General features: G+C 45.1%; 3 protein-coding genes across 3 annotated transcripts; 1 reads left to right on the top strand and 2 right to left on the bottom strand.

Moving 5' to 3' along the window:
• Positions 1 to 4127: 4127 nt before the first annotated feature.
• Positions 4128 to 5220, bottom strand: BGZ61DRAFT_375957 (NMRAL1 protein; the record flags this gene model as incomplete). The annotated part of the gene is made up of 3 exons (XM_046242462.1): positions 4128 to 4713; positions 4776 to 4969; positions 5041 to 5220. 3 exons carry the CDS (start codon positions 5218 to 5220, stop codon positions 4128 to 4130), a joined length of 960 nt encoding a protein of 319 aa, XP_046093299.1.
• A 2220-nt stretch (positions 5221 to 7440) lies between these two features.
• BGZ61DRAFT_375946 (uncharacterized protein) lies at positions 7441 to 9862 on the bottom strand (the record flags this gene model as incomplete). Its single annotated transcript, XM_046242459.1, has 7 exons — positions 7441 to 8214; positions 8353 to 8895; positions 8959 to 9093; positions 9154 to 9241; positions 9318 to 9473; positions 9566 to 9655; positions 9732 to 9862. The coding sequence occupies 7 exons, from the start codon at positions 9860 to 9862 to the stop codon at positions 7441 to 7443; spliced, it is 1917 nt and encodes a 638-aa protein (XP_046093300.1).
• A 925-nt stretch (positions 9863 to 10787) lies between these two features.
• BGZ61DRAFT_375943 (Alpha/Beta hydrolase protein) lies at positions 10788 to 12599 on the top strand (the record flags this gene model as incomplete). The annotated part of the gene is made up of 2 exons (XM_046242458.1): positions 10788 to 12357; positions 12445 to 12599. The coding sequence occupies 2 exons, from the start codon at positions 10788 to 10790 to the stop codon at positions 12597 to 12599; spliced, it is 1725 nt and encodes a 574-aa protein (XP_046093301.1).
• Positions 12600 to 13108: the final 509 nt, after the last annotated feature.

Here is a 13108-nt window from a genome sequence, read left to right on the forward strand (position 1 = left end):
GGCGGCTTTCGATCTTTTGCTGTGTATGAATTGCGTATAGAAAGAATGGACAGTGATGAGTCTAATCAAGACAACTGTCCCGATGACGATGGATATGGAACTACATCCCAGCGGGATAGCTATGATTTATAGCTGAAGTTGATAGAAGTATTGGAGTTAATTAATACTGGGGCATTTTGCCAGTGAACAAAGCTGGGGCCGATCTTCAGGCAGAACGGGTAACCCTGTATGCCAAAAGATCCACTTATGTCAGCAGAAGAGAAATTTCTTGGCCCCATGGGGACCCCACAGGTGATCATCATCCGGGATATGGCAGGGTCTAGCACACAGCCATGGGGGCGGAGATGTCGGGAAGCGATATTACTAATGTTGCGGGGTTTGAGTGTGGCGGTGAGGTGAAGTGACCCAAATTCTCCCACTAGTTAGTTAGTGACGCGATGGCTAGGAAGCTTCTACACTCGGTGGAATGATAGCCGAAACGCGGACGAGAAAGCAGAGAAGCAGGGTTACATCATCTGACGGACGACAGAGACGAAGGCATTGACACCCAGTCTCTCTCTCGCCTGCCAAGACGGCATTCGACATCAGTTGGAAGCCGCGATGAAGAAGCCGAACGTTGACTCTTGCTCTATTGGCTACGGGTGGCGGTGTTGCCGCGGGAGCGGGACTGCACAAGGTGCGTTCCCCGAAGCTGAATCTGTCCGTTAAACGAGGCTGTTGCGGGGGAAACGCCACGAGCTCAATATTTGGCTCGCTTGATGTGTTATTTCATGTGTGGCCGCGGAAAGCCGGAACGCTATTGGAAAGGTGTCGAGATTGCGGAAACCCGGATTTAAGATTAATGGATAAGACTAGCAGTGTGGCAGCTGGTACGGAGGCGCATATCAAAAGTCCTCGCTTGCCAAGGCGCTAGTGAGCTTTAGCGTCTATCCAGAAGGCACACCGCACCAAATTTGTGTGTGTCAATTCCCAACGCCTGATAATACCACTCTTCCTATTTAATTCAACAAAAATATCTTCTAATATTGCAGCTCGAGCGTGCGTTGTTACGTTAAAATCTGCTGGTAAAGAGACTTCCGAAGTTGCTTATTTTACAGGGCTTCCAGTACGAACGATCAATAATATCTATATACAAGTAATTAAGCGCGGCTTCGACCCAGTAAAGAAACCTCTTGAGATTATAGATATCCACGTTGCTGATACATCTCGATCTAGCCGACCTAGGAAGCAGACTATAGAGATCTAAGCAGCTGTTGTAAGTAAGGTATGCCGTAATCGCTACAGCAGGGAAAAGACCTGTGCTGATATTGCTGGGGAGCTCAGTTTAGAAGATATTAATATCTCTTTAATAACTATCTAGCGGATTCTCTGGGGTGCCGGCTTTAAGAAGACTAAGCTAACTAGAAAGCCTGGTCTAATAAAGAAAATATAGTAGGATTGGCTTAATTAGTATTTATAGTAGAAGGACTGGACTCTTGTTATATCTAGCAGATGGATAGGATTATGTGTGTGAGAAGCTTTTGCTATTCTTTCTATCTAATTAAGGTCTGCTAGGTCAGTCTTATAGATAAAGATAACCTTGGATAACCTTGGATAGCTGAGAGGCTCCGGATAGTCTGGAGTCTTTAGCTTCAGTGTAACGGTCGTGTTCTCTGGACTGCCGTAGACGTAGTCTAGGGTAGGCAAGAGATGGGTTGCTGGTGGATAAACCGTAGGTTTATGTTAGCAGAGCGGTTAGGGCGTCACTTACAGAGTAAATGTTACGTCTGGTAATAGTCAAGCACAGTGATGCGTAGCGAGTCAAGGTGATTGAGGTAACCAAGTTGTATTGATAGCTGAGTAGCTGTACATGGTGAATGTGCACTACTCAGTTGACTATATAGTTACGGGGGATTGATGGATCATGAGGATCATCTAGTGATCCTAATGATTCTCATGTCCCTGGATCACTTGGATCATCTAATGATCGAGGTGATCTGTGTGTGATAGGAGGGAATAAGTGGGTACGTTGTCAGCGCACGTGACGTGGTCGGGGCCTAGTCTGACATGGGTCGTGACATTCAGCTAGCTATAGAAAGAATTAAGAAAAAGCTAGGTTTTATAACGAGGCCGGTAACAAGGCCAATAACAAGGCTGGTAGCGATGGACGCCTATAATGAAAGAAGAAACCTTTAATACAGTAGAAATCCGATATCCCGATACCTAATAATGTGACAACTCTCAAGGACTGGAAGAATATCATTTAGTCTGACAAGACCTCTATTATTCTGCTCTATCGGCGCGGAGGATATTGTATATAGAGGACTAAAGACGAGGCCTTCGTCTGCAGCTGTATTTGTAAGAGGTGGAAGGGGGCTTCCGAATTTATATTCTGGGGCTGTTTCTTATATACTTACAAGGGCCCTATATACTGCTAGGCGCTAGAGACTAATACTGAGAAGACGGCTGCTAAGAGAGAGATTATAAAATTAAATATAGAGCTGGAGCTGATAATAAAGAAATAGTAGAAGCTTTAGAATAGTATATAGCGCCTTAACTTATATAACCTTTCTAGTAAGAAGCCCCAGTAGTAATAAAGTTAGAAGAATAGCAAGCTTACCCGACGGGCTGAGTATAGAATAGACTGGTATTTATATTAAATTAAAATCTTAATACCCAAGCTACTACCTTTTACTACTAAGTATCTTATTAAGCAGCTAGGAACTCTTATATAGAAAGATAAGATACCAGTATATAGTTATTATATATAGCAGTAAGTATATAATATAGCTGGTATTATAAGATTACTTTAATATAGCAACTCGCCGGACCTTAATATAATAGAGCCCTGCTAGCCCTGGATAAAGAGATAGACTATAAGAAAAGGGGCCCCTAAGTCCCATAAGGAAGCTATTGCTACTTGGGAAGCTGCTTGAAAGAAACTTAAGCAGGAAGCTATTCAGGCTTAGATTGCGCGAATTCCTCGTTATATATAGGAAATAATTGATCTTGAGGGTGGAAACGAGTATAAGGAAGGCCGGAGAAGGCCCCAATACTAATTGGGTAGTACTATTCCCTAATTAGCTAGCCTTCTATTTTAGCACAAGCGAGGACTTTTAATATACGCCTCCGTAATCTCAGAGTAAATATAAAAGCTGGGCTAGTAGAAAGCTGGGGTATATTAGTCTGGATATAGGCTAAGCTAGAAGATTAAATATTATAAATTATAAATTCTGTTTTTATTTATTTAAATATATTCAGGCTCTTATAATAGCTATAAAAATCTAATTATAATAGCTATAAAAACCTTAATATATTTATATAACTAATAATAAAAAGTATATTAAATACAGCCAGGCTTATTATATATACTGGAAGTACCTCTAATAACTAGTAACTAATAACCCTGCAGATCAGGGCTCTAGTATAGATACACAGAAAGAGAGAGTACGCGGAAAGAGGCTTCCCCACCCTATCAACTAATTCTTGGTTTCTGCACTTAGGGATTGCAGTCGCCAACTACTAAGGGAGCATAGTAGAATTCAGTCATCTTGCGGGAATTCTTGATATAAGCATCTGTGGCTATGGTGGTGTTTGAGTTGGCCTCGCAGCATAATAAATACTTGTTGTAGCAGGAGTAGACAATGGGAGCTGTACTGGCAGTGTGTGAGTGTGACTCCTTCCGCTATATTCTGAACGATGGAAATGATATGTGGATTATCGCGTGTGGTACTTGTCACTTGGCCGTAGCGAGTGCCGGCCCTGAAAGACTCAGCCGTCTTGGCTCTGAACCCGGACCGATGACACGGTGACGTACCGACACTCCCGACTTCGAAGCTATCAGTGTTGTTGTTATCGACTCTCGGCGACCGTAAGCATCAGCAGCTGCAGTTCAGGTCCAGAGACGGAATGCAAGCAGTCAAATTGACGGCACGGTTTCTATCTCCTATTTCAATAGATCGACCATGGGATATAAATGGAGACGGAGGCGTGGAAAAACTGAAATTAGAGATAATTGCTCAATAGAATGTGTTCCGGGTGATGGCAAGGGCGGATTGCTTGCAAAGACAATATCAGACGAAATAAGTGGAAGCAAGAAAACCAGAGATGGGTACAAACTATGGCAGGACTAAGGCTTAAGGAGAGACCTATTCATCACTCTTCAATTCACTAAACAGAGGAGACTTCTTCATGAACTCCTCCCAGGTTGTCAGCGGATCGTCAAGGAGAGCATGGCTCTCATCCAGCGACTCGCCACCGTAATATCCGCCCTCATCCATAAGACGCATGTTCTCCAGCAACTCTATAGCCGCGAACTCCGGCATGCCCATGCCTTTGAGCGCATCAGTGTAGGCGTCGTGAGGAGTGGAGAAGAACGTCGCGGTCTTCCCGGCCTCGGAATAGACCGACTTGAACCCTTCGAGAATCTCTTTCGGCGTCATGTATTTAAAGGCGCCGAGGACACGCTTGCCCAACACCTTCTCCCTGTTGAGCGCGATCGACTTGACGACTTTCCCTGTGTCGGAAATGTCGAACATCGGGATAGGCGCGCTCTCGGGCATGGGGAGTGCTAACGTCCAGGTATTATCAGGAGGGCTGGCACGTAACATCTGGCCAGGGAGGTTGGACATATAGAAGCCGGGCATGAAGTAGACGGCCGGGATACCCAGAGAACGGGCATACTCCTCAACTGCGGCCTTGCTGTCGAAGTGGTAAACGTGAGGAAGCTTGCCACTTGTCACTGTTCCGCGTCAGCTCTGTTCAAATTGGACAACTACGCCCAGGTGTAGTTCAACGTGCATTTCTTGACATCGTAAAGCGAGCTCCAAATAAAGAGTTTAGTGCCAGCCTCCTTTGCGGCATCAACAATGTCCTTTCCCTGCTTCACTTCAAGTTCGGCGTCCATCGCCTCCCAGTAATTCGTCACAGCAAACACGGCTTCAGCGCCGAAGATGGCATTGCCCAATGTCTTCTTGTCTGACAGGTCGGCCTATCCACTGGTATTAGTTCCACATTTTGATCTTCTCTCCAAGTGACGGTCGCCTCTAGTAGTCGACGTACCTGGACAACCTCGGCGCCTTGTGCCGCGAGCTTTTTAGCAGATTCTTTAGTGATGTCTCGGGTAACAGCGCGCACAGACCACTCGTTCTTAAGCTTCGGGTCATTCAGGAAAATGTCAACCACTGAACCGCCCTGTTGACCCGTGGCTCCGAACACGGCGATGATCTTCTTTCCCGCCATTGTGTTGAGTGCTCCTTTTTTGGAATCTGGCGTGAGTGGTGTGAGAGTGTAAGGCCAAATTCGAAAGAGGTACAATTACAATTATCTCTGTAGTAAATATAAAGGCGATGATGAGGGTTTGAGGTTGGGGACAGAGGGGGAATACATCATTTGTAGTATATATCTGCTCTAGCTAGGAGTACATATCTGCTCTAGCTAGCCTCTCAGCCCCCCGTCTTCCCGATTCTCTGCAGAAAACGGAGGACACAGTTCAAATTGAATTATGGTTGCTTGCTAAGCAAATGCGAATCCCTTGCATTGATGCCACCAGCATTAGGCGGCAGTTTCTGGGTGCTCACTGCATGAACGAAAGGTGTCGAAACGGATGCGGATAACCGCGCGCGTCCTGGATGATTGATAATCAAGTTCACTCCAAAGGGGCACGGGGAAGATCCACAACGTACTGGAAGTAGGTTCGCGCGTCCCGTGGCCGGGTGACTTGAACATGAGCCGCGCGCTGACTGACTAATCACCATACGAGCTATGGCGAGGGAGTGTCTCTCTTCTCCGCGTATAAGTCTCTAGTCCCCATAGTAATTCCGGCGTTAAGCATGGTACGCCGAAATTGAATGTTCCATCCGCACGACCTTGGTGCCATATCCACCAACACTAAAAATGCGCCCCCCTATTGGCAGGTGCGAATCGTCTGTGATGTTATGTCGACGGGACAGTTTCTTGCCCGCGGAAAGTCGGACAGGTGGCTAACCAGGTAACGTTTGCAATCCACCGCGGAAAGCCGGGTACACTTCAGCATCAGAGACGTACCCACGCCCATTCCCCATGTTACTGGCCTCTGATAATAGCACACCCAATTTCTTTCTGGGGTGGAATAGCCGAGAGACCGGAAGGATTGACCCCTGCCAGGCAGAAGCGCCCTATTACTATGTAGCTACCATCCCAAGATTATAGAAGTGACGGCGTTTTGCTGTTGAGATTGGCGTTTATATTATTGGTAATACTCTATAGAATTATAAGGTTTAGTTGCTTTCTTATAATACTTAATACTCTGGCGCTCTAATTAATTATCTTCTATCTGATATACTTAATTTTACTATTTACCTTTTTTTTTCTTATTTTACAGGCTATTTCTATAACTTTTGGATTTTTATATAAGTATAGTTAATTTAGAAATTATAAGCTACTTATTTAATTTGTTTAATCTCGCTATTTTAACTTTGACTTTTAAATTATATATGTATATGTATTAATATTAATATATACATTTTATACTTTTTAAATATTAATATATTTCATTATATTTAATTAGTTTTAATATACTACTAATTTATAATTTCTTTTTAATATAATAATTAACTTTTGTAAAGCTTTTTATGGATAATAATATAAAAGCTATTAATTTAAATTTAATGAAATTTCTTTTTTATTTTTAGTAAAATTAAAAGACTTTTTTTAAATAAATAAATAAAATATATAATTAATACCAGCCGATTCTAAACGGCTATTTTCAAGTTGTGAGATTACCTTTGAAGATCTACGGAATCGCATTGAGCCTGAGCTATTGGAGGCTTTGGAGTGTTTAAAATCATAGAGTAAGATTAAGAAATTCGATATATTACAGCTAATAGCAGTAGTTAGAAGTGGGAGTGGTAAGGGTGAAGGGGCATCAGTTGAAGTAGCGCCAGTGTGGCGTAGCCAGTGATCCAGTGCACCGGGAACACTGCCAGTTTGTACGGTGTTCATATTCCTTGGATTTTGGAGGTCCCGGTGCAGTGCAGTGTAGGGGCAAATCGCGCCTTATATGTATTGCATTCTGGTGGCACTCCCTGTATTAATACTAGTTACACTACTGTCAATACTGTACAAAAAAGTACTTGTTATATACAAAATAGTAACTTACTGGAAATCTCTTTCGCAAAATCGGAGGATGGGCAATGTTTTTCTTACAGAACCTGGCCAGTTTATATGTCACACTGAATGGATAGGATCACAATGATGATGGTGAAAGCTCTTGATTTCTAGCTAAGGGACGGGCCTAGAGCCTGTTTTTTATACATGATAAAGACGGCTGCTGCCGGAGGCTGCAGTCCGTCGCCGCCGCAGAGGCCGGGATCGTGGTCACAGGACCGACGATGTGGTCTGAGAAAGAAAGGAAAGTCGCGTTGTCTAGGAAAGCCGGTAATGAGGTTATCATGCGTCTCAGGATGACCCCGAAATATGACATTATACCCCGCTCTGTGAGATTATATCCGCGGCTTTCAGAGCCATGATGTAGGTAGACTGCTGAGGGAAAGCACCCGGGACTCGCGGGAAAACCGACATATCCACGATACGTAAACCGTGTACACCATTGACGCGAAGCTCGGAGTCGACACAATGGTCAAGCGAATTGGCTGGACCCATTCGGCAGGTACAGCCACCGTGATGGCCGAAAGCCTCATCTTTCAAATTCTGGGCGACATCGACTCCTTCGCCTGGCTGAACCCGGGAGTAAGGAGCAGGAGGAGATGAGGAATCCTCCATTATGCTGTACAAGAGTTGAGCTCCCTCGGTCAATATTTCCAGGTCGCGCTCCCCATGTTCACCCTGGAGCCAATCAACCACGATTTCAGGCGTGTCGCGTGGGTTCGCCGAACGCAGGGTGACAGTGCCCGTGGCCTCGTCACCAGGTGTCTGAGTCTTGATTATGGCAAAGGACAAGGAGGACGGGGCTGGCGAGGCCTGAGAGAAACCGGGGTACCAGCCGCGAACTATCGCACCAGTGAATCCATATATCCAAATATCGATTTCCTCATCCTCGCTCTGACTAGAACGGTGTCTGATTGAAAGGGGGGCGGCACCTTCACCGTATGGGCCGGTCCCCGAGTTCTGCCATTCGAGGAAGCAGGGGTCTGTAGAGTCGAATTGACGGGTGCAGTTCGCATTAGGGTCATTCGACCAGGGTTCAGTGGCGTTAACGACGACGATTGCCTCGGTATGATCCTGAAGATATTTTCCCTGGTACGCCTGTTAGTACGAAAATCGGTGCAAATCGGTGCTCCAACGCTCGGTGGGGAGGAAACGATCGCGAAGGCCTGCACAACGCCACGGTATCAAAAAACAGGTGACCACAAAGCAGCTAAATATTGAACATACCACGGAAGGAGAGTCGACTATGACATCAATCCCGAAGCTTTCTAACTCCTCGCGTGGCCCAACACCACTCAGCTTAAGGAGCTGCGGTGTGTTGAACACACCTCCGGACACGATCACCTCTTTTGAAGCGCTGACAGTTTTCACCTGGCCTGTTTGGGAGACATTGAATCGGGGATCGGCGCCATACAAAGCTTCTCCGACCATGTACTCAACCCCAACAGCCCTTGGTACGCTGCTAGAGCGGTCAAACAGGATATGGGAGGCGAGCGAGTGTGTGCTGAGTGTCAGGGGATATCCGGCTGCTATCGTGTCTACGATATAGTTCCGGGCTGCAGATCGTCGTCTATCCTCCGTCATAGCTACACTAAGTTGATACGCACCAGGCGTGTAGCTATACATCGGGTCGTTCACATCTCTCTGCAAGAACTCTGTCAAGTGGTCGATACCTGAGACGTTCACCCCTTCGGTATGTCGTATTGCGTTTGACATGAATTCGGCCAGATCAGGTCGACCCGTGATGTACGTTACATTATTTCGGTTGGTCTGGAGTTACTTGGTTAGACTCTCAGAGGAATAGTGGGGAAGTTCAGGCGACTTCTATCATACCGAGATGAACCCATCAAAGCCAAGTGCTGGTGCAACTTCCTCACGGTAAGTGCGGTTCTCCAAGGCAACAAAGTAGGGCTTCATTGCCTCTGCACTCCAGGAATCGTCCCCGGTGTACTCAGCAATCAAGTCCCACTAAAAGACGTCAGCTCTAATATCTACGTACGAGGTGCCGAATAAATTGACTCAACTCACGTCTTTGTCTGAAGCCGCGGCCCAGTTTAGTGCATTCACCTGCGTGCTCCCGCCCACCGTCGCTCCTCGAGGGTAGAGTGTACCAAGACTGAGAACAGCAGAGCGTGACTCGTTAGCAACTTGCTTCAAGAATGATGCCCTGTGCTTAAAGCCGTTTCACATACGGTTCTGCACCGGCCGGCGGGTCAAGTCCATAATATAATGTCCCGTCAGAAAGACGATAGGTGTACTTAGAATCTCTCCGACCCTGTGTCTGATTTCGGTAATTGTTGATATAAAACTGCCAAGCCATCGCGCTATTCTCAATGGCGGTACTTGCTCTGTTGAATGCGTATTCAATTTTAGTCAGTTTCGCACAGTCCAGCCTGGCAGAGGAAAAAGGGGGCGGAGGTGTTGAAGGTGCTAAACTCACCGGCTCGGCATCTCTTGAATCAAGTCATCTCCGTGGTCGCCACCTGCTTCGATGAGAAACACGGAATGTCCCTTGCGGGCGAGAGTTGCTCTGCGTCCTCACGCGAGTTAGCTACTTGAGTAACCAGGCAGCGTGTTCAGGTCCATGTCGCGTGAGGTTTACTTACGCAACGGTCCCACCACCAGCGCCTGACCCGACAACAATGTATTCGTAGTCGCTCGAATTACCGCTGGATGGAATAGCAGCTGCCAATTGACAAAATGCGGCCAACGTGGCCACAGACGATGGAAGTCTCATAGTCCAGTTGATGACGTTCTTTAACGCTATCGTACCTTTTCCAGTTGTGTGCGTGAAATGGTATGTAAACTAAGCCGGTCGAACTCACTAGTAGCGGTCCGTCGAAGTTTTTAACCCTTCGTTAAGCTCGAGACCTCACTAAATCAACAAACTTGTTGATTTATCAGCGACGGACTTACACGATTTCTCGTCCGTCGCTGATAAATCAACCAAGTTTATTGATAGTAAATACGGAGGTCACGGCAAAAAGTTACTGGATTGACAGGGGTTTGCCAATATTACAGGGTTTGTTCTTGGCATAGCTCTCCTGTACGATTGAGTCGCTCACCCAAGCAAGTCGCTCACTTTTCCAATATTAAGCACTTTTGCATGCAATTGCTCGACACTACAACGAACTATTGTATTATATATAATATGAAAATGTTATTCGAAGTCGTCACTATCTTCTGCATCGATAATTTCGACCTGGCAAGTAGGATAATTGTGTCCAATTTCGCCGCAGCGTCCACAATACCTCTTTGCCCGAACTCTCTTATTAGACTCATCGTGGATTTCGTGGGGGTGTTGAGGCCTTGTCCCGTATGTGTTAATACCATTACAAATAACAGACTTGGATGTAGTCTAGTTGTCCAACAAGTGGGTGGCAACGCGAGCGGCATCATGTGCGGCATAATGCGGCAAAACCAACGTCGGCCAAACATCAGCTGTTTTATCCTAGGCCTAGCTTTTCATTTGATCGGGTCAATAGCTAGCTGATGCCAAAGACTCCGAAGCATCCGGAGCGTCTCGGCCGTCCGAGGTCATCCGAGGTCATCTTCATCTATAAGACTGACCCAAAGACCCTCCATTAGATAGGAAGAATAGCAAGAGCTTCTCACACATATGATCATTTCCATCTGCTAGATGCAACACTTCCCCCCTAATTATGTTATTTCTCAGCCTTATCATTTCGTGGTTGACCTTGGAGGTTTTAGCCAGCACTGCTTCGTCGTCGGCTTTGCCAAGCTCTCGAAATACCCCAATCGTAACCCTGAAAAATGGCAGCTTGAGTGGTACTGTCAATCGCCACTATAGCCAAGATTTCTTTCTCGGTATACCCTATGCCGCACCACCTGTCGGAAACCTCCGTCTGCGCAAACCCCATCCTGCGAAGCCTTGGACTGGAATTAGAAAATCCGAGTCATATGGAGCGGGCTGCATCAGAAACTCCATTGAATTGGCCGGATTTAGCCAAAATTTCACGGGCCCAGTCAGTGAGGATTGTCTCCATCTCAACATTATACGGCCATCCAAAAGACATTCTTTACTACCTGTGCTTGTATGGATACATGGAGGAGGGTTCCAAGATGGCAGTGCTAGCGATGGAAGGTCGAATGGGACATTCCTCGTGCAGGCCTCTGTGGAAATGGGTACGCCCATTATCTTCGTCAGTCTCAACTATCGTCTCGGTGCTTTCGGCATGCTGGCCGGCTCAGTGATGGAGGAGGCTGGATTAGCAAATATTGCCCTTTATGATCAGCGACAGGCTCTCCATTGGATCCAGGAAAATATACGTCATTTCGGCGGAGATGCATCACGCGTTACCATCATGGGTGAATCGGCTGGCGCCATGTCCGTTGGGTTTCATCTTCTTGCTTTCGGAGGCCGAGATGATGGTCTTTTCAGGGCCGCCATCGCTCAAAGCGGCGGCCCTTTTACGGCACCGGTTCTGCATCGCAGCATTTCGGATCGAGAAGCCGACTTGACTATGGTGCTGAACAAAACCGGTTGTTTAGAGTTCAGAGACTCATTGAAGTGCCTCCGTGAGGCTCCCGTCGAGTTATTACAAGAGTCGGGTGCCCTCCTGCCGGTTTCATTCACGGTCGATGGTGGCATAGTCCCGGAAGCGAGTGAGGAGCTTTTACACTCGGGACGTTTTGTCAGAGTGCCTCTACTGACTGGCTCAACGAGGAACGAAGGTACATCTCTACTACAACAAGCTCTGAGAGTGATCGGCCCCCTGGATACCGAGAAAGACCTGAAGAGATTCATCCAAACTTCTTGGTTTAGAGGCCCAGCCTCGGACAATGATACTCAACGCTGGGCAGAATTGTACCAACAGGAAATCATTTCCCCGTCTCCTGCTGGTTTAGGGACTGTGAAGTCTAATCCTGGTCCTCAATACGGCAGTTCCTACGGCGCAGCAACCCTATGGTTGGGTGATATGATGTTCACAGCTGGAAGGCGCTTCGCAAACCAGGCATGGGCAAAAGCAAACATCCCTAGCTATAGCTTTTTATTCGATGCGGTACCGGCAAATATGGACCCAGATACACTTGGAGCTGCTCACTTTGCCGAGATACCATATGTGTTCAGGAACATGGAAGGATTTGGCTGGGAAACAAGCCCTTTTCCAGACAACCCGAGTCTAAGAAAGAATCACGAGGAGCTCGCCGAACTTATGAGCCGAATGTGGATTAGCTTTGCAACGAAACAGGACCCCAACTTTCACCAAGGTCAGTCTTGTATTACCTCTCCTATACCTACAGCACTATTACTTTGAGTTCTCGTTTTACAATGAATCTAATTTTAATTGATTCCAGTACCCGGGTTTCATACTAATTGGCCAGTCTATTACAACAAAACCCCTCTTAATATGGTTTTCAGCACTAAATGCCAAAGTTATATACAGACTGATAATTGGCGAGCTGAAGCTATTAATATGATGTCTTTAAGGCCTGGGACTGACCTGGGTTAGTATTTTACAGTAGTTATAATATGAAGTTATCTAATAGTTTATTTTCTAGTTTATAGAATATATATTATAATAGGCAGTTAGAAATACTTAAGCTAGCTAGTTACTAGTAGAAATATCTCTAGAGTAGTTTAAATAAGGTTAAAAGAGAAGGTTAGAGTCTATATAAAAAGAGAGCAATTTTATTTATTTATTTATTAGAGATTCTTTTTAAAAGTTTAAAATGCTAGAAGAATTTAAAGCTACTAAAGAATCTATTAATTTATTATTTTTTTATTTTTAAGAGATTTATTTAACTTTATTTTAATTATAATTATAATTTTTATTTAATTTCTATTTTTTATTTTTAAATATTAATTACTATAAATTCTATTAAAGTTCTATTAGTAGATTTTTCTATAATTAACTAAATATCTTATTTTATTAGATTTCTTATTAAAGAAATATAAGTTTTTTTTTTTTTTTTTTAGCTTTATTTAATATTATTAAATAAATTAAAATTATATAATAAA

The sequence above is a fragment of the Ilyonectria robusta genome (assembly GCF_021365365.1).
Source record: "Ilyonectria robusta strain PMI_751 chromosome Unknown BGZ61scaffold_105, whole genome shotgun sequence".
NCBI classification, from domain to species: Eukaryota; Fungi; Ascomycota; class Sordariomycetes; order Hypocreales; family Nectriaceae; genus Ilyonectria; species Ilyonectria robusta.